The sequence below is a fragment of the Rhea pennata genome, chromosome 2 (genome assembly GCF_028389875.1).
Source record: "Rhea pennata isolate bPtePen1 chromosome 2, bPtePen1.pri, whole genome shotgun sequence".
In the NCBI taxonomy this organism is placed as follows: Eukaryota; Metazoa; Chordata; class Aves; order Rheiformes; family Rheidae; genus Rhea; species Rhea pennata.
This window is the reverse complement of record NC_084664.1, coordinates 124,485,036-124,507,145: the sequence shown is the minus strand read 5'-3', so window position 1 is coordinate 124,507,145 and position 22,110 is coordinate 124,485,036. Positions and strand designations below refer to the sequence as shown.

Below are 22,110 nucleotides of genomic sequence, written 5' to 3'. Positions count from 1 at the left end.
TATTTTTCTCACAGCTATCCAACTTAGTGAAAACTACATCTCTGCAGCAAGAAAAAAGACTGGAGTCATCTAATTAGATTCAATTCAATAGAAACTTAACATAAAGGTGGTAAAAAATCTAAGTTCATTCCACAGTAACATAAAAATTGACCAGTATGTTTTTCTTAAAAACGTCAATCTTCACCAGCATTAGTACTTTGTCAGTTTCTCTGCCTCTAAATTAAAGAATTAATTTCTTGTAATTAAAATCTTCTGCTTATTGAAACTTGGAAATTATTACCATCTATCCAATCCTAGAACTTCCAATACGTAAGATTGAAAACTCTTTCGGACAGCAAAAACAAATAAGCCGTATGGTCTCAGTTTCCACTAAGCTGCACAGACAATATTTTGTGACATTATCTCCAACACAAATCTACTCTGAATTAACACCTTTAGCAACACAAAAGAGAGCCAGAGTGAGTGAATGTACAGGAAGACTAGGGAGCAGAGCAGTAACAACAGAAACACGCAGACACGTGAAATACAACTGTTCCAGTTCTTTTTCTTCCTACCACCACATCATGCGCTTACTTACTTATCTGCAGTATGCTTACTCTGCAGATCACAGGATAGTGTAGAAATACCTGAGATGGCTTAAACTGGCCACCGAGTTTCTCAGTCCAGCTATGAAGCAGTGTACGATAGTCTGTACTAAACTCATGCTCCCAGGGAGCTGAGACATTTTTTTCAAAGGTAGCTAAGATGCAACTAGATTACATCTCTACATAACTTTTGCGGCTGACTTAGTGCAGATGAGCATGGTATTCCTCTTTATTCCTTCCATATGACCTCCTAGACTTACAGATCAGAATATACGGTGCAAGAGAAGGAAGAGTTTACTCTGTTAAAAGGCAGCAGGTGGGTTGATCTTGAGCCTGATGTTATTGGCAAAATGATGGGAAATCACAGAATCACTGAACTAGAAGAAAAATAAGCCCCTCAAGGAAAAAATCAGTATATGCCAATCCCAACAGAAGCTGCTATCTGCTTAAATACATCCAGAGAAAGAAAATCCACAGCTTCCTCAGGGAATTTGTTTCAAGCGCTCTGCCATCCTCACCATTAAAATGTTTTTCCTTAATGTTGATACAAAATCTTCCTCACTGAAATGTAGGCCTTTCCTTCCTGTCCTATTTTGAATCTGGAGAACAAACTGCATCCCCCTTTTTCTAACTTTTTTTTTTTTTTTTTTTTTTAATTTATTTATTTGAGGTCTGCTCTGTGCCTCAGCTTTGGAGGCGAAGGTTAAGCAATCTCAGCTCATTCCAGCTTTCCTCTCAGCACGGAGCCTGCTTTCCAGACCTCGGGGCCCCGAGGCGCTGTCCTGAGCTGATCCACGTCTCCGTGGTAGCTCAGCGCCCCGCACAGGACCTCAGCTGACGCCTTGCAAGGGCTGAGTGAAGCGGAGTGCTCGCTCTGCACACTCGCCGGTATAATCCAGACTAGCTGGTGATTTTTTTTTCACTATGTGACACCGCCAACTCTCATTTGTCTCGTCACTACCACCCCTAGACACAATTCTGAAAAACTGTGATATGGCCAGTTGTTCCACTTGTTTTTATATATTGCTCCTGACTAATTGCAGCAAAGAGTATTTGCTCATCCCGAATACTCCAAGATTTTTACTCTGTATGTCCTAGTCGCCACTGAATTTGAATTCTGTCCTCCAGTGTATTTGCATACATTCAAGAGCTGCATGTAGCTTTACCAAGTATACGTTACCATCAGGTCATTAATTACGCTAACGAATAGCTCTGGACCCAGCCCAAACACCTGCAGTAGCCCCCATTTTGACAGTGAATTCTTAAAAAACTACTTGGTGTGCAAGCATTTCCAAGCAGCTTCCTGAAACTACTCAGAGCAGTTTCATCTTGACCATCCATGGCCAATCTGCTTACGAGAACGCCACGAGCAACAGTGCCAAAAAGCCTTACTAAAATCAAGATACATGACATAAGCTGCATGGAGGAGGAAACAGACCGGTCCGACACTACCTGCACCACGCGGACGTGTCACCTTCCAGGCACGGGCAAACAGCAGCCCGACAGGAAAGGCTGAGCCAGGAGGAACTGGAGTGTGATTATGAGCAACCTGAACTGATATGGGGAAAGGTGATAGGCAGGTTCACGAAGGCACTGCTGGAGACCGGCAAGAAATGTTTATGGAAGCTGCATTTTGAGTTCTGAATGATCTGGTAAAGGAGAAAGATGCCGAGTATCATAAATTATAAAAGGATGATTCAACAGCCTTTGGGGGAATTAAGACATATGGACTTCATTAAACATATTTCAGACAACAGTAAAGGGAAGCTTTACATGTTGCAGGGTTTTTTCTTTGTTTTTTTCTTTTTTGTGGAGGAATTTATGTCTTTTTTTTTTAACATTCAGGCTAGTGTAATTCTTGTTTAAATGTCAGGCATTAAAAGAAACAAGGACAAACTTATTGATCCAAATGTGTCACAGAACTGCACTCCCCACCATGCTTTTAATTCCTCTCAGGAAGCGGCAAAGAAATGCCAGAAGTATTATAATAGAAATATATATAATCTTCCTTTTTTCCTTTAACATAATCACTACCAAGTATTTTATTTTTCTGATGAGATCAGGGTTCTCAACTGTTGCAGAAGTTTCAACACAGTTTTAGTTTTAGAATTAATATCAAACTATTACGGCAGCCCAAGTCTTTCCAGACCCACCCTCAAATGGCACCATATGTGCAGAAACTAGCATTAAAATATTTACTTGGTTAGTTTCATGGGTTTTCTCTTTTATTTATATTCTATATTTATTTTGTTAATGGCCTAAATTGAACCTTATGTAAATAGAAGGCACACCCTAACCTCCCTGTAATACAATTATTTGCCATGAATTAAAGAAAAATTCTGATAAAAGCGCTAAGTATCATAAGAAAGTTCTTGTGCACATATTTTCACTATCTTTAAGCAATGCAACTACAACGGTCTCCGCAGGACTGAGATGCCAAATCACAGAAAATATTAGATAAATCACATCTAGAAATATTTTTGTATTTTAAAAAATGCCTTGCTTTTTAAGTATTTATCATCATTATGTAGAAAATCATAGATTAAAATTTACCTATAAAATTATTTCAGCTCTACTGAAATGCAATTTTACCTAAACATTAAGTTTAGTTTACAGATACTGCCATGTCAAAGTCTACCTTCCACTGAAGGGATCTCTCCACGGATGATACAGAGCTAGACAGGATGCTAAGCTGTACCCTCTGGAGCTCTCTTTTCTGCCATGGGCAATGCCCACAGCTTGCATTGACACTCTGTTCTGAAGTTCAGTCTCTTTTCGCTTTGCATATTTTCCTTACAAGTGTATATGACTATGGATGAGGCACCTCGGACTCCTTTCTTTCAACAGAGTGCCTTGTGGTGGGGCTACAACTTGAAACTCTTAATTGCTTTATATAATCTTAAAGTTAGTTTCACTACCCTAGTTAGCACAGGCAAAACGTTGGACCAAAAAAGGTAAGCAAAAACAGTCCCCTGCTCCAAACTGGCCATAGATTAAAGGATTAAAAAAGAGAGGAAAAAAGTAAATCAGAAGCAGAATCAACATAATCTTTTTCTCACCCACAACTGCAGTATGCCTACGCTTGGCTGGAAATCCTGTTTTACTATAAGGATAATTTAATACCAACTTTTGCAGATATGTTTGTAGAATTCTAATTAAAAATGGTTCAGAAAAGAGAAACCTCACTCTCAAGTTTTCACAGAAATTGAACCTTCATTAACTTGGTGGATTTCGGACATTAAGAAATAGATTTTTGGAGGATGAGGGCACTTGTAATGAAAACATTTTAGTATTGCAAAGACACTGAAAGACAACCGCTGCACGTTCATGAAGATGGTGTGGATGAAAGAGATGCAGTTATTGCTACTGCTGAGGAAGAGGGCAAAGATTGCTCAGGCATCGCGTCGTGCTTTGGTTTGATCTTTTGGGGAATATGAAGAACTGGCTGATCAGTATTACCGGTTGCTCCAGACCAGCATCAGCACATGCTGTGCCTTAGGCAGCCCGCAGAGACGCACCGGGAAGGAGGGCGCTGGGTGAAGACGGTGTGAACAGCGGTCGCACAGCAGAGCCTCGTGAGCACAGGCAAAGTCGGGGAAGGGCAGGCTTACTGCTAGGGCATGACGTGGACAACAGATCTGTAGCAACTGCGATTGCCCTCTGTCTAACAGAGCTTGGGAAGAGCATCGCCTTTGCACCGAGGCAGGGAAAGAGGCAGAGGCGCCCTGGAAATATTCTCTCCCATTTGCCAGGGTTTTCCCGGCAGCTGCTGGTCTCCGTAGAAGCGTGTGTTCAAACACACTACCTAGAAGACCACTATTTTTAGCACCGTGGTACACTTCAAAGCGTTTCCTGTGCAGAAAGTCACACCACAAGTACAAGGAGAAAACCTAACGGCTCTTCTGCCCCAGAACACGGCAGTCCCTGCTCGGGCAGAGGCCACGCCACCACCGCCTTGCTGCCAGCGCTTCCAGAGAAACAGCCCCCTCCAGGGACTAACTGCTTAAAAATACAACATTCCTCGGGGAGGATGAGTTTTAAATAAACCTGCAAAAAAGGTAACACAAGCACATGGCTAATTTTTACACCAAGGAGGAAGAAGGGGCTGGCGGGGGGGAGAAGGACACAGGAGGATGGAATTTAGAACAAGAATCTGTGCTCTAGTCCTGTGCTAAATAGTTCCAGCTTTGATCTAAATTTAGGCAGTGAGCACTTCCTGTGGGAGACCGTCTTCCAAAGCGGCAAAGGTTTCGATGCTAAGTATTTTCAGTGATTTTATAATTGGGGTAAAGTGGTTATTTGTTTAAAGCACTGGCCTCCAGCTAGCTAAATGCTTACATTATTTCATATGCCCCACCACTTCCTCTCCTTCTCCACATTGGATTTCTCCTGTTTATTCAGCTCCACGTTTCACCGAATTTTAAATAGGTCTGAAAATTATATTTAAAACCAACAGGAACAACAAAAGCCCTACTGTCACTATTCTTACAGAATAAGTGCTGCTACTGACCTCTCCGTACCCGAACACTCATTAAGCCCCAATGCTCCAGCCCTTATTGCTATCATGACTCATGCATTACTTTGCCTTTTTCTTACAGCCCCGATTCCTTGCCCTTCTGTTAGCTGCAGCTCCTGTTGCTCTTGAGAGTCTCTTTCTTTAAATTTAGTCGATAGTTACATGTTTACATTTAGGGTGAGACTCAACTTGTCTATGTTTAGTCAGGAAAAAGTAAGGTAGCTAGTTTAAACTAGTTGTCTAGGCTACCACTAGTCAATGGAAACTTTAAGAGAGCAACTTACCTCTTTTAAACACACTTTAGGATAAGATAAATCCCCTCTGGGAATTATTCTTCTCTTTTTCCACTAGCTTACAGGACTAGCTTGGACTGGATACCTAACTTTACAGGAGTCAAAAACTACACTTTGTGAAGGGGGTCTTAACAGATGTTTCTAAACTATTATTTGTACTCTCCACAGAGGTCACGCAACTGAAACTTTAGTGCTTGGGAAGAAAAATATGTCTGAAAGTCATGATTTTGACCTGATCAGTTATTTACATGATCACATATTTTTTTAGTGACCAAGTTCTACATTCCTCTGTAGTATCACATTCTAGGGACCAAAGGATCTCTGCCTTCAATTCAGTGTTATCTTAGGTAATGCCACTGATTTCAATGCATAAGAATTGAACTGAGAAGTGAATTTATTTGTTATTTTTACAGTAATTTACTTTTGCCATCTTAGCTGTGAACTTCTTGATATCCATTTTTTTTTGGCCTAACAAAATACTAAGTTATTACTGAGAATCTGAACATTTCCTCTCTAGTTATATTTAAGGCACTACAACAGAGTGCCTCCAGCTAAACACGGCTGGAGGCTTAATCTCTGCAGAAAATAGTGTATTTTGGCTCAGTTTCCCCCTAAAGCATAGGAAGGACTGAAAAATTACAATTGCTCCTACATAATGGCACTAGCTGTCAGGTCCTATTAAACGTAAAGAAGTAAAGGAATCTTAATAAAAGCTTGGATATCTGAGATTATAACAACGTAGTATAGCACGTCTGGCCTCTGTGTTTTGTGATTATGACCACTGTTGTAAGAACTGTCAACAAGTCTACTAGAGGTTGCTGAAACAGCAAAGCTTTTTTTCTTTTTTTTTTTTAATATATATACACGCATACATTCACACACACACACACAAATCAAAGTAAACTACAATTACAAAAATAAACAAGTCCAAACCCCATCAACATTTTAAAAATACACTAGAAAGCAAAGGATACGGCTGCGAAGGAGTCACATATATCTACACAATGTTTCATCTGATCATGATTTATAAACTTCGGTTTCATGCACAGGGCACTGTCTAGGGATTAATGACCAGCTGGGAGAGTCAATAGCATAGGAGAAAGCTAAGGATCATTAACTCCGGCTAATCATAAACTCCCCAGAAAATGCCTTATGCTAAAATTGATATTGTAATTACCCATTTTATAAATAAATAAATAAAATAAGCGCTAATATTGAAGTGGTAAACTGCTTCTACCATGTCACTTTTTTTTTTTTTTTTTTTTTTTTTTTGCAAAGCCCTGGAAACCAGATGATTCTGGGTGACTTGAATATGATGCTTTTTGGAAGCAAATTCCACACAGAGGCCATTGTAATAACACTTGTTAGTACAGGTCCTAACAACATACAGTCAGGCCGCACTGCAAAGCAATCTTGCACAGAATACAGAGAAATTCTGAATATCAAATTCTACACAAATAACCTTACACAAAAAGATATTATCAATGCTCTGAACAGTTAACTATCTACAGAAACTGGTCGAATATAACAACTTTTTAAGTTAGAAAACTCAAAACCTACAACTTAATGGCAGAGAAACATGGAAAGCCTATTTGCCTTGATTTTAATTTGCAGTGAAGAACAGCACAAAGAGCAGTAATATAAAGCTTCTATCGGCCTCTTCAAACAACTCCTGTCCTCGAGCATGAACTCGCTGTACATGGGAGAAGTATAGTTGTTATGCTGGCTTAGCCCAAAAGCCCATCTAGCCCACAGCATTTCAGGAGCAGCCTATGGGAAGTAGTACAGGAAGAGCTGTGAATACATTAGCATTAACCAACAATTACCAGTATTTCCTCTTACCCCGGCTACCAGCTGGGAAAGGTTACCTTAGCTTTTTGTCCCTGTGTTATTCATCTCCTTCCCGGCAGAGCCTGTCAATCACACAGCTAGCCTGCTCTTTCAGACAGAGTGATGATCACAACTTACTAACACAAATTGGAAAATTGGGTCAAGACTGGATTTTGGAGGAGAGGTAACAATTTACTTATCTACAGCCTCTTGAAGTGTCAAGGAATTACTCTTAAAGGAAGTCAGGAGAAAAAAAAAAGGGAAGGAAAGCAGGTCTAGAATATCAAATTTACACATAACCCAAAGAATTTCTTACCTGTTCGTTAGGCTCAAAGCTTATCTCTTCTTTTTCCGTCCTCATAGCTATTAACTTTGTGCTACCGGAAGGGTCCGTCTTACTGTCCAACCGCTCCAGTTTTGGGGGTATGTCTGGTAAACCAATATCTTTAGTATCATCTTTATCTAGCAAGTAGCGAAGTAGTGCATTATTATTCTTCTTAGGACTCGCTGGCTCCTGTTTAACAGTCACCTCTGAACCAGGAGCTGTGCTACTGGACTCCTGGTTCAGCTCTTTGCCTGTGGCCTCAGCTGTGAGCTTGGCCAGATCTACAGGAGAACTACTGTCCTGCAATAGTCTGTGCAAAATTTTATGCTTCTCCTTGAGCGAGGTTCCGTGTGCTGAACCAGACCCAGACAACCCTCCCGTGGAGTCCTTGCTGACGTCTCCAATCGTGCTGGACAACGGCGAAGGCTCCATCTGATCCGATTTGGTGGTCAGCAATTGTAAGAGCTTTGTCTGGCTTTTTCCATCGTGCAGTTTATTCTGTCCATCAGATCTCTCGCCACCGACAACTGGTGGCAGGTTGCTGTCGGTATTATCTTTCTGTTCTCCTGAATGGCAGCTGCTCTCTGCTTGTCCAGTTGTACCTTCGGATTGCTCCCCATAAAGTCCAAAGCAGTCTTTAGAGTCCAGGCTTCCCATCTTGCTCAGCTGGGGAGGGTTCATATTCACAGGGGAATTTTGTAAATTTCCCATTTTTAGGTCAGGTGAAGCCAACGACGATCCGAGCGAAACGCCATGGCCCTCACTGAGGGCCTGAAGCGCGTTCAGGGAGCTGTTGGTGTAATTATGGCTATTTCCTGTGCTGCTGCAAACTCCCACAGGTGAATGCAAGCTTCCTGCAGGGGAAAACTGACTGGGTGGGATTCGAGGGCTTCCTGCCACTCCCGGGCTCACACGATGCCTTGGGGAAAGCATAGAGTTTGGCTGCCCTGGGTTCATACCAGGGCTGCTTTGCGAGGGACTATTCATTTTTAGTGCATAGTTACTACCCTGAGGAGTGGATGCTTGTATGCTTGACACATGGTTCATTCCCCCTGCACCACCAAACCTGCCTGCCGGCATGCCCATTTGTTCCTTTGGGCCATTTATGGCAAAATTTATATTGCTACTGATGGTCATATCCTGACCTGGGTTCCCGCTGCACATGGCCTGATGGGCAGGGCTGCTGGAGCTAATTGGGTTCATTATCTTTCCCATTCCTTGTCCAGTCAAATCCTGATTCATTCCACAGACATTCTGCTCTCTATGTGGTAAGGGGAAGAAAAACAACCTATTAGCTAAAATGACAGTGGCCAACTTGCAATTACATTTCAAAAAAAGAAGCAAAACCCCAAACCTCACTTCAAAATAACACAACAAACCTGCAATTAAAAATAAATTGACAATTTGACAAAAGTGATACTCAACTATCAACATGGCTGAACATTAACAGTATGTTTTTTCAGTATCTCATTAACAAATCAGTGGAATAGAGGAAAAACAAAATTATACCTCATTTAAATGACAGTCATTAGAAATGCAGATAGGTTCTAATTTCAGACTCTCTCCATAAAAAACATATCTTTTCTCTACAATATAGCAAGAGATAACATCTATTAAGAGAGAGAAATCTCATCTTAAACAGATGACCCAACCAAATATATGCTTTACAAGACAGCTTGTAGACAGCTGTTCTCTGGAGTTTTGAATTTCTACAAGAGAGTCCTAGCACAAGCCTGGAGTGGATTTGCCCATCAAGTTCATAGTGAAAAGTAAGTTTAAAAAGTCACATTTCTGCACTGCCAGAGTATTTCAATACCACTTACCTCTCCAAAAAGTGCATGAGCCAAGAAAACTACTGGATACTACTTCAGAATGGGAACAGTGTGTTAGCAATCTAATATGGCACACCCATTATGGGGGAAAAAAAGGAAAAACACACACATGCAAGCTGAAACTCATATTTTAGAGACGAAGACTGTAGGAGGGATGAAACAGAGAGCAGACATACAAGGTAACAACTTTTGTGAGGGTGCCAACAAGGTACTTCTCTTTCCCTCAGTAGACTGAGGGAAATTAGTTTATGTGAGGATGTAAGGTGCTTTTTACTTCTTTGATAAAACTTGTATCTAAAAATCCGACATATCCCCAAATGCTAACAGCTATAACAAAGACACAGTCAAAGAGATTAGCAAGAAAAAAAAACAAAAAGATTTCCGAGACAAATCAAATCAAATCTGGACTTTTAAAAACAAATACTAATGGAACATTTCTAGCTTATGTTTTTCAGTTATATTAGAAACATTCCTACTTGCACAGAGTAAGTGCAGATAAACCATCACATTTTGCTGATACACAAAAAGTGGAAGAATTGAAACATAGCAGGGAAACTTGTTATTCTACGTTTGTTAGATTCGCTATAAAAGCAAAAAGTGAACATTAACTATAAAAAGAGAGGTGTATTTTTAAAACTTTACTGCAATCACAATATTATCAGTGTTCTGTTAAAAAAAAGCAAGAACATCAGTAAGCAGAATTTTTAACTTAATAGCACTTTTTAAAATTTAAAAGTCAGCACTTCATGAACTTATCAACTGTATTCACCCATCCAATCAAAACTTTAAATTTATAAAAAGCTTTTGGTAAGTCTCTTTCCAGATCTTCAGTCTTTGTAAAATGGTTTCAGTTTGCATATATTTGGAGGTGTTTTCTTATTCTCAAACAAATAGTACTGAGGATACAGGGAAACAGCACTGTAATATAATCAACAAATAAAATCTGAAACAAAATCTGACACAAGTATACTAGTGTATGCAATGACTTAATTCAGATTTTATTTTGAAGTTCTTACATTAGTGATTATTCATCTTTCACTTAAATATATCATCACCTATGTTTTTTATTTTTGTAACTGTGAGTGGTGGCATTCCTCAGAATTGCTTGCCTGAAATCACTACTCCTAACACCAAAAAAGACAAGGAACGAAGAATCTTAAAATACGTGGTTTCTCCAAAATGCCCTTCTAATAATCATAATGTATTACTTAAATAAGACCTATGCTTGACATATGACTGATTCTGAACTAGAGGAATTTAATCTAAAGGTTTCAAGATCTAGTTTTATTTGGAAAGTTTCTTGTCTCTGCTAAGCAAAGTACAGGAAATCAAAATACTGAAATTAAGAACATGAGGCTAAAGAACAATTTGTAAGGTTTAATGGCAGATCTTGATGAGAAAATCCAGCATGCGATCTGCATAACTACTGAAATCATCTTCTAGTCTTTTCCCATTCTAAGTGTTGATTTCAAAAACTTGCTTTGTTTTAATGCTCTCAGTTCTAGGTCAGCTTCCACACTCTCAGTTCTAGGTCAGCTGAATGTCTATTAGTCTAAAAAAGGCTATTTACTTTGGTAACTTTGTATTTTACCTATAGTACCACAGAAAGTGGGTATAATAAACTCACAAAGATTACCTTTGAAGCATATGCAAGGAGATTACAAGCTGAGGTTCACTAGTAGTCTGAGAACGGATGAGCTTGCTCTTCGTTTGGGCAGAAACTATAGTGCCATCAGACAAAGAAAAACGATAAACAGGACTGAACGCTAGTCCCTGCCTCAGCACTGCAAGGAAGCAAAGTAACAGAATTAATGAGAAACTATAACGCAAGTAGCTTATACGCACCAGGTTTGACATTCTAAATCCATCAGCACAGATACCACAGACATTGCGTAATTTTTCAGAAAATCAGTAGAATTTTGAAAATAAACAGATGTGATGCATATAAAATAAAGGAACTCACATAGTGCAGCGTGATTAAGGAAAAAATTGTAAGAAGTGACAGTAACAATAGGACAGATATTGTGAATTACAAAATATTTCAGCAGTGGGTCGGGCAGTCCTTGCCGTCCTCATCTCTTTTCTGCAACTACTTCTCTAAGTCCTTTTGTTGCTCAAACATTTAAACATTTTTGATCTGTATCACCTAAAACTAGACGTTGAACATAAATACCTCCAATTTTTATATCATCTGTTTTCATTAGTCTCTACCTCCTCCTCTTCATTGTCTGTTTAAATAATCTTAAGTCACTCTCACTACTTCTTTTAATTTAAAAATTACATAAATCTCTTAAAAGGGAAAAATTAGAAATAAGAACAGCTGGAATAAGCAATTATTACTTTTTAAAGAACAAGCAAAGAATTTGTAGCTCAAATAAATTACAATATAATTACCTAAAATAAAATTGGGTCTGTGCTACCCTTCTCTAGTGTTAGTGCTAGATATGACTACACATCAGGTTTGGAGCTTATTTCACTGCACATATTCTGCAACTGTTAGGTTTCAATGCAAATCTGAACTTTTCCAATTTCAGTTCTCTAGCTCCTGCAGCTCCCTGTGACATCTCTTTAATTAAAAATGAAAATAATGTTAGGAAAAAAAAAATTCAAGCATTTCTTATACTGTTTATTCTTTGTCATCAATGAAACAAGTCTAATCATTTTCCATTTCTAGTCCAGAAGCTATTATATTTGGATTGCAGATATTGCAGGAGGCAAATAGTCAACTTCAGAAGGTTTCTGTTCATGTAATTATTTAGGGGGAAAAATACAAATGAAAGTGCTATAAATACTTCTAATTTCCTATATTTTCTTACAAATAAATATTCTGTGTTTTTTAATTAACAGTATCATCTGATCTTTATTTCATTGCCCTTTTTTTTTTCCCCTATCATGATAAGATGACATGGTTTTCCAAGAGTGGCCTTTTAAAAAAGTGTCCTCTACAGAACTAACACACTTTTCAGACTTGCAAGTCCTGGTTACCATCGCTTTCCTTCCCTGTCCCCCCACTGTTATATATTGTTCTGCAAGGTTTTAAAGTATTATTTAGGCAGTGAGAAAACAGGAAGCACAATTTAAACAACCAAAGGGGCTTTTTCAGAGTAAAAATGTAAAGAAAAACAAAAACCTACAACTATGAAACAATACAAAGCAAAATTTCACTGTTTGGTATGTCATTGTTTCAGTTTAACCTTTGGGCACCAGAAGGTCCACAGCTCTTAACTTTAGCATATGCCACATCAGGAAATTCCAGTACTTAATGCCAACAGGATACAAGTGAAATCTCTACTTAAATCATTTTCCAAACTAATTCTTTAAGCAAACAAGAATGTTTCCGTATTCCTCTTGAGGAAATGCTATTTTTCTGACCGTGGCCAATAAAAACTTGCCATATATTTTGCACTTCATATTGAGAATTAATGTGAAAGGTTTGCATTTTCTGTTGTTTATGAAGCTGATGCCGAAATGTTTTTGCACTGTGATGCTGCATTGTATATAGGCAATGTTTACTTTATTTGCTTCTACTTCCAAACCATAATTTAAAAAAAAGGTATTTTTCAGTCGAGCACAAAAATGTTACTGGCCAAGTTATGCCATGTTTTTCCTCTCCATCCTACAACACACAGGAAAGAGACATTTCAGCCATTATTCCTCTCTACTGGTGGGTCCTTTGGCAACAAAACATTTCCAGAGGTTCTTGTCACTGCTCATCTTATCGTTCACATTCCTAACTTCTACAAGAAGTAAAGAGCCTTCTCATTTACACTAATTCTACAGTTTTGTTTGACTATCCTAAGCCTTCCCTGCAAAATGATACAGTTAAATCCCCAAAACATATACATATTGTATATATGTAAATATATATATATATATAAAAAATATATAGTATATATGATATACTTGTATCATTTCAGAGATAATTTAGAGAGGTCCCACTCAAACACCCACACTGTGGAAAAGCTGCTAATTTGGTTAGGACTCCTTTGAAGAGGGCTGAAATAACAAGTGGCTGGATGCCATAGCAGAAACTCCTAAATTACCTTTGGCACAGACAAATACTTATCCTGAAAATGCTCTGTATATCCTTATAATAATTTTAATTGCATAGTATATTCTTCAGCTCTGTCTGAAATCACAACCTAAGGTTGTGAATTATTAGCTCTCCTAATGTATATACCTCCAAAGCTGCTATATATAATTTCACAGTATTTTTTGTGTCCCAAAGTTCCTAACATTAAACATGAAGGTTTCAATATAGCAGAACATCTTAAAGAACACTTAACTAAAGCTGGATTATTAAGGTTTTTTGTATATTTGGTGGAATCATTGGAGACTCCAATTAAAATTTAGTTTCCAAGACACCATGCCAGTTGTTTAATGAATGTTACTATTCCTTATAGGCCAGCTATAAATCTTGTTCTACAAACACGAGCCCAATCTATGATGCTCCTGCACTGGGAATGGACTGTTCCACAGTTATTCACAGTTTAGAAGAACTTTCCTGAGGATTATAGAGCATTCATCATATTGTGTTATTAGAATTAGTGATGATAAGACCTTACAAAAAGAAAAATCTGCATTTTTTTTTATCACAGAAACCTCACGGGGAACCTTTCTGTAAGCAGTACTGTCTGACATCCGACTTTCCATAATCTTGACTGTGTGGATGTGCTTGTGGTGTATCCTGTATCACTGATCAGCTGGATACAGTGCAACAGCATAGGCTTCCAGACAGCCCAAGTGTTGCATCTTTGGTAAGTCACACTGATGATTTCTCACAGTAAATGTGACAGTAAAAGCTAATAGTGGAATACAGGTCAGTGAACTGCAACGTGTAAGCTGAGATTCTGAAGAATAATGTGTAGTGAATGGCTTTTGGGACAAAAACTGAAAGGTCTATTTTTTAAAAATAATTGCAACAATCTGAAGATTTAAGGTACCCACAAATATGCCACAGGTACAGCCAGAGGACTAAGAAGAAAATGGAGGAAATGGTGGAAAACCTCTCTAGAGAGAGCCATCAGTTCATTTAAAAAAATCACTTTAAAAAGGTCAGTAGCCCTTGATTGTTCCCATGTAGGTATAATACAGAGAACACAACAAATAGATATGCATGACAAACAGTTTAAATATAGAAAGCACTAAAAATATGAAACCTAACCTTCCTGATGATGTCTCTTGGCAAAAGATATTTCTCCCTCATGCTGTGAATGGAACCTTTGAATGCATCTTCTCACCAAGTCCTCCCAGCCAGGTTTCATGGCTGCTCGCATGGTACTTGTGTCCAGTGAAGTTATTTTGCCTGATTTTAGATAAAACATTTGTTATAGCAATTTCCCCTTTGGGGGGGGGGTGGCAGGGGCAAGTAAAAAGCTCCTGTTTTCACAATACCTTGTAGATCCTGGCGAGTAGTAAAGCTCTCTGATGAGGGAAGGAGTGGTCTTTCCTTTATTGGAGCTCTTCTTGCAACACAAATCAAGCAAGACTGCAAATCTTAAACAAAAATGTTACTTCAGTAATTTGTATAGAAAAGGAAGATTTCTTTTCCCCTAACCTCCCCTCCCCTCAACCCCAAAGAGAATTCAGAAGTGTAATTCCTTCAGTTCCTTTTGGATTAATTAGAATAGATTTTGTATTAATAAAAGGAAAGGATAGATAGAACTGAATGGTTTCAGATCTTCATTATTTCCTACAACATTGAATATCATAGGAGAAATGATTTTGCTTGCTTCCTTTTGGAAGAAAACTTATGCAAGTACTTCACTATGGCCCATAATTACTGGCACACATAGATATAAACATCTGCTTTCAAATGTTTATGCATAAACCTGTAGCTCAACAGCCCATAAAATAAATAATCAAAAACAATATACTGAGGGCACAGATTTCTTCAACACTTACCATTTCGTACTTTCTAAGCCACATTGCTTAAATATGCCCAATATACTAACTGTCCCTGAGGAAGCATAGTAAGCCAATTTTACTTATCTGAATGGTTAAAATACAATCTGAGGAAATTTACCTGCTGAAGTAGTAAATGGTAAGGGAAACAGTGAACCACAAATATCTTCACATTCTGAGAATGCAAAAGAATGCCAGTTGAAGATTTCCTCCCAGTCAGCTACATTCTTATTATAATTACAGTAGTACAAAACCAGCGTATCTCATCAATGTAGATGGAGTTACCCTCAATTTAAACTACTGTAACTGAACCAATTGGGTATGTGCTGGTGTATACATTCATATTCCAAAAGGAAAGAAAATCACAGATACACGAAAAACGGAAAACTTACAATTTTTGTATTTTTCAGGTTTCAGAAGCCAGTTTATCAACCTTACATCATTATCACTGACATTGCTGTCCTGTAACTATCTGAGAATGCATGAAAAGTGGTAACATGCATTTAAAGTGCTGATTACCTTCACCATCCTCCTTGAAGGAATTTGGTTGAGAAACAGCAAAACACTGCATAGTTTCATATTTCTGATGTGCCTCCTGGTTATCATGGCCTTCTTCAGAATCAGCAAGAGGTTTTACCAGCATCCGGCAATTAAAGGTATGGCTATTACGCCTAGGAGTGTCACCAGACCAAGGTCCCCCATTCACTGAGCAAAACAAAGAATATACAGTAAGATAAATCTGGCAGCAGTCATTTCTACTGCTTATCCATACGAAATCAATCACGGTGGGTTGTAAACTGGTCAGGAAACAAGCTCATTTAACACCACCACTGTATTTTTAATATTACAGCCCAAATCAGCACGTAACAAGCTAATTTGTAAACTTCTTAACATTTAAAAGCACTGCTGTCTAATTTTTTCAGCTACCATGTCTTTTCAAGCAAATTATGGCAGTGGTAGAAAAGCAGAATGATAGTCTAAATACTGGTGGATAAAAAAGTGACAGACTACAGTGAAATCCCTATTGGGTAGAACAGATTAACTTACGTCCATTGTATTTAGAAGTGCTTAACACAAAAGAGACAGTAATACTATATATAAATCTGTGTCTAGATTAGAAACAGAAGGAAAATGAAGTAATATGCACTGTACAGAAACAGGAAGCAATGCAATCAGAAATAAATTATAATACATACTCAGCTACAAGAGGGAAGTTGTGAAGGGATTAGAACAACCTGGGTGCAGTGGTGGATAAAACTAAAACCTTAACACAGTACTTAAGAGAAGTAAAAAAGGAAACAAAATCCTGGGATGCACAAATATAGGTACTGGACATCAGTCAGAGTAAATTAACGTAAGAGCACATAAGAAAATAGCAGGTTATCATTTAAAAATACTCTTCACTGTCCTCTTCAGTCATAAAAGGCTATAAAAGATGTAATTTATGAGTTTCAGCCACTAAAGGGGTTATATTTTTCTATTCTTTAAGGGTTTATAAGTAAAGCCATAAAATGTTAATGTGAATTACATGATATTTTTAAATTGGAATGAGTAACTGAGAAGTGTACTGTATTCACTTTTTCCTTCTTTTCATCCTTGTTCCTGAAAAGCTATGATACTAAAACGAGTATCAGTATGAATGCAAAAAGAATTGCAACCAACAAAAAAGTTTTTAAGAGAAAGGTAAATATTGATGAGAATAAAAACAAAAAATAAACAAATTTTTTAGCATAAGGATCACAGAATCATAGAATCAGTAAGGTTGGAAGGGACCTCTGGAGATCATCTAGTCCAACCTCCCTGCTCAGCAGGGTCACCTAGAGCATGTTAGACAGGGTTGCATCCAGGCGGGCCTTGAAGATCTCCAGAGAAGGAGACTCCACCACCTCTCTGGGCAACCTGTGCCAGGGCTCCGTCACTCTCACAGGGAAGAAATTCCCCGTCATGGTCAGGCAGAACTTCCTGTGCTTCAATTTCTGCCCATGGCCTCTTGTCCTGTCACATGGGGCAACTGAAAAGAGTTTGTCCCCGTCACCTTGACACCCTCCCTTCAGGTACTTGTACACATTGATGAGATCCCCCCCTCAGTCTTCCCTTCCCCAGGCTGAAGGGGCCCAGCTCTTGCAGCCGTTCCTCATAGGGCAGGTGCTCCAGCCCTCTGATCATCTTTGTAGCCCTACGCTGGACTCTCTCCAGTAGCTCCATGTCTCTCTTGTACCGGGGAGCCCAGAGCTGGATGCAGTACTCGAGATGAGGCCTCACCACGGCTGAGTAGAGGGCAGGATCACCTCCCTCGACCTGCTGGCAATAGTCTTCCTAATGCACCCCAGGATACCATTGGCCTTCTTGGCCACAAGGGCACATTGCTGTCTCATGGTCAGCTTGTCATCCACCAGCACTCCCAGGTCCTTCTCTGCAGAGCTGCTCTCCAGCAGGTCAGCCCCCAGCTTGGACTGGTGCCTAGGGTTATTTCTCCCTAGCTGCAGGACTCTGCACTTGCCCTTGTTGAACCTCAGGAGGTTCCTGTCTGCCCAGCTCTCCTGCCTGTCCAGGTCTCTCTGAATGGCAGCACAGCCCTCAGATGTGTCAGCCACTCCTTCCAGCTTGGTATCATCAGCAAAATATCCCCCCTTCTTGAGACCTTTTTAGAATAACCAGCCTAGACAGAGACCTAACAGAGAATTCGCACAGCTAATGCTGTTGCACAAGGATTCACTCCAAAGAATCATTAAAAGCATCAGCTAATATGAGTGACCGTGAGTAATTTTAAACAAAGAAGCTAAATTAAAAAAGTGGAGGATGCTTTGGGGAAAAAAAAAAAAACATTTATACACTCTAAATATACTTTAAAAATAAACAGTGCATATTATGAAAGTGTAATTAGCAGGCGAGCATAAAGTAAAGTTATTTAAACACTGTTTTATGAAATCAAAGTTAAATAAGTAATAGTACGATATGAGGAAAATGTATATACCTAAGGATTTTGGCAGCAGGATTTTGACAAATTCATTGTGGTCCCCTACATGCAGGATGCTATATATGCTTGTGTTCATCAGCTCTTCTTGATTGTACCTTAGGTACTGCGTCACATTCTCAGAAACAAACATAACATTGCCTTCTGGGTTCACTACAAAGAAGAACCCATCTAGGGCCTGAGGAGAAAAAAAAGGGAGAAAGAGATAGAGAGAAATACAACACGAGACAATCAGATTAACAAAAAGATAACCGGAAAATAAATATTTCCTTCAGAAGACATATTTGAATCTTTGTGCACCCATCTCAGTTCTTATATTCTTGTCTTTAATAGCAAAGTAAACAATTCATATTGAAGATCTAAAATTACTTTTACCAAAGCCACTTTAAAATCATGGAAAAATATACCTCGTGCAAAAGAATGAAATCCACTTTGCTTCCTTTCTCCCTGGAAACCCTACATCAGGAACCCCAGACTAGGACCTAGTTCTGTCAAACCCAGAGCCTAATAACTGCTATATTCAGCACAAGATTGATCCTGAAGCCCAGGAAAAAAGAAACCAAAACAAAACAAGCCCCACAACACAACACTGGAAGAAAGGACAAGAAATACTTTCTCTCCATGCCCCCTCTATGTATCTTCACCTAACGGGGCTCCGTGCAGCCAGGCAGGTGAGAAGCACGGCGTTAAATGGTGAGAAGGATAAAAGAAGCTTGATGCTGGTGAACAGATCAGAGCACACAGCGAGCAGGAGGACACTAAAGTGCAGAGCAGATCCCTACTCCCAGGACTACTTTTGGTTTTTATTTGACATCAGTTTAATTCAGTTCATATATGGTCCAGGGAACAGGAACAAGAAGTTCCATCTTATACCTTTACAGCTCAGGTCCACGGTATTTCAAAGCACTTAAGATTTCTGCAAGGTAATGTCTAATTAAGACATTCCTTAAATTATGCTGATTGGTTTCCCCCCTTATCACTTGTGACAGGGACAGCCTTGCTAAAGGATTCTTTCAAAGATATCTGCTGTGCATTATCTAAAACCTAAGACAAATATTACATCACTTCTACCTGCTCAGGATAAAATAAAAATTTCAATATCAGTAAGACATTCTCATGCATAATACTTTTTTTTTCTTAAGATGCAAGCATGATTGTGCATTCTAGAAATACCTGAGAGTCTGAACCTTTAACATTATGTTATGTGAGCATAGATTTAAACTTAAGGCCTTCCAGCTTTGAACTTTGGCATTTAAATAAAAATGCAATCCATACAGACTTCTGCAGCTTTGCCCAGTTTATTCACCTCTCTAAGGTTGGTGGGAAATCACTAAAACAGTGGCTTGCTCACTTTTCAATTTCAAACCAGAATGTATGATATTACATCTCCAGTGAGAAACAAATCAGACCAAGAATGATTAGTAACTCATGATTTTTGAGCAATAAATGTCAGTGGATCCATACAAAACCTGAATGCAGCTCACTTCAAAACAGTGTAACACGGAGGAGCTGATAAAGCAAATGTACACAGGCATGCAGCATTTTTGGGGCTGAACAAACTTGTGTACTATACAACTGATGATGGTCCTCGCAGGCCTTTCTCAAATACTCAGGCTACAGATAACGTATTAAAAATGATGCATACTACTAGCAGTTTGCAGATCCAGGCAGTGCAAAGGAGAAGGCTGAGGGAGAGGTCTTATTTCTGTCTATACCTGCTAATGGATGGACACAGAGAAGCCAGAGTCAGGCTCTGCTCAGAGGTTCACAGGGGAAGGACAAGAGGCAACAGACACATCATCAGCATTGCCATTTTTATTATCATTTGGCAAAGGAGAAAGAGCAAGTTTTTCAAGAGGGTGTATAAATGGGTTTGTAAAGTTAAATTTCCTTAACGAGATAAAGACACAAAGAAAAGTATCTATAGTCTTTCCACAGCAAACATCTAACACCTTTCAGTTCTTCTCAGTTTCTTGTTGCAAAAGGACCACAGTTTATTAATTTAGTTCCATCACTTTTCATTGTTAATATGAAATGGTTTCAGTGTAAAGGAAAAATAAATTAAACACGAATAACATAACAGAAGGGTGATTTTACATGTCATGTTTGGTACAATGTAAGATAAGCTAGGAAAAAAAATCTTATTTTCCAAATGATTAAAACAAATCCTTAGAGTTAAACTAATAGGAACTTGAAGATAAATTTTAGCATAGCAATGTCAGATATGGAAGGTTAAGCTTTTTTGATAGTAAAACTACATTCAGTGAGCATGTATACTAAATATTAAATTAAATTAATTTGTTTGTTACCCCAGCTTTCAAAGGAGAATGTTTTCACTCTAACCTGTTTAATCTTCCTAATGTTCAGTATTATGGTTCTGGAGCCTTCATATGTAGTACAGAAAACTATGTTTTCATCTAACAAATAATAAAAAATAACGCAAATACTTAAAACTGATGTAGCATGTATTTTGCTAATGCAACATTCAGAAATGACAGAATAATTACACATCTGCCAAACTGGTTCCTTTAGCTGGATTCAGAGTCTTCTGTTTTATTTTACCTAAACTAACATTTATTCTTCCTTACAGATAAAGCCGACAGAATGAGAATCAGCAGTTTGCAAGTGAGCTTAAGCAGATAAAGCAGTAGTGCCAAAGGACAGCAGCATATGACATTAGGATCCCAGATCATCATCATGGATCAAAACAACAGAGTTAAAAGTCAGTCAAAAACCTTAGCTAAACTAACCAAATTCATATCTTACAAAGCCCTTTCATATTCTAGAGGGAAAAGAGTCATGCTGTAAATGCTGCAATGGTAAATCGTTTAAACTGCATAGCAATAACATGCAATTTTAGAGGAACTATTTGCACACTACTGTATCTGTAAGTCAGTGCTTAGGTACAACAGGTCTTGCAGGCTGTCATGATTTACACTGAATAAAAGATGCACACAGAGACTATAGAAGACTGCTGCCAACTGAAGCACTCGAGCCGTCCGCAACATCGAACAGCCGATTTCTGTCTCTCTCCCACCGCCAAGTTAGGGAGAGTTTCCTCACTGAACCCAACAGAAACATGTTCCCTGTTCATATATGCCATAATCTAAGCAGCCAGGATGGCTTCTATCTCTTCACCGTTCTCTTAGAGCAAGCTCCAACCGCACTTTTTCATTTCATTACACTGCTCGACATCTAAGGGGAGCACAACTGGAGTAAATAAAAAGGCAACGTGTACTCTTCACCTCAAGCATCATTGGTCCAAGTGCATCCTTGTCAATGACACTCTGACCTGTAGACGATACATCTGCTTTTTGCACTTCGTCTTCATTAGCTGCTGCTGCTTTTTCTGCAATAGAGAGAACTATGCATTAAATGACAAAGCAGTGCCAGTTAAATGATACAATGAGTCCACAGTGTATGGTGACTAGCTCTTACAGTAGTTATAGTACAACAACACTGAAAATGAGATCAAATAATATTCATGATGATTCAACAAAAGCGTAACTAGTATATCTGCTTTTCAGTTTTATGACACAAATTAAATCATTTCAGCTGTTCCTCTGCTAGACATTTTAATAAATCACAAAATGTAATACCTGGCAAAGGCAAGGACTTCTTATGAAGATGTAGTTAGTAACAGTCAGGATCAAGGTGTATTAAGAGACAGATCTAAAATAGTATGCAAAGCTCATGGCTGCGCAACTTTTCCATGATCGCTATATTTAGAAGGAAAAATGCAAATCTGCAATCTACTGTTTCATTACTGTGAAACAGCAGTCTCATTTCTGTTCCCCACGCCTCCACCCACATTTTTACTATCATATAATCTTCATGCTGTCCTATTTACTA

General features: G+C 38.6%; 1 protein-coding gene across 6 annotated transcripts in view; it reads right to left on the bottom strand.

Annotated features, from left to right (window-relative positions):
* The window catches only part of NCOA2 (nuclear receptor coactivator 2), a 184,104-nt gene that overhangs the window by 32,002 nt on the left and 129,992 nt on the right, over positions 1–22,110 (bottom strand). For all 6 annotated transcript variants that reach the window (XR_009957682.1, XM_062570289.1, XM_062570288.1 and 3 more), the window contains 7 exons: positions 21,504–21,607; positions 18,259–18,436; positions 15,804–15,989; positions 14,775–14,876; positions 14,545–14,685; positions 11,017–11,164; positions 7,540–8,809 (listed from right to left, as the gene is read on the bottom strand). Coding sequence is in view for 5 of the 6 variants with exons in the window: in XM_062570289.1 (XP_062426273.1) it covers positions 7,540–8,809; positions 11,017–11,164; positions 14,545–14,685; positions 14,775–14,876; positions 15,804–15,989; positions 18,259–18,436; positions 21,504–21,607 (2,129 nt within the window). In the remaining variant the exon portion in view is untranslated. The remainder of the gene's footprint in view (positions 1–7,539; positions 8,810–11,016; positions 11,165–14,544; positions 14,686–14,774; positions 14,877–15,803; positions 15,990–18,258; positions 18,437–21,503; positions 21,608–22,110) is intronic.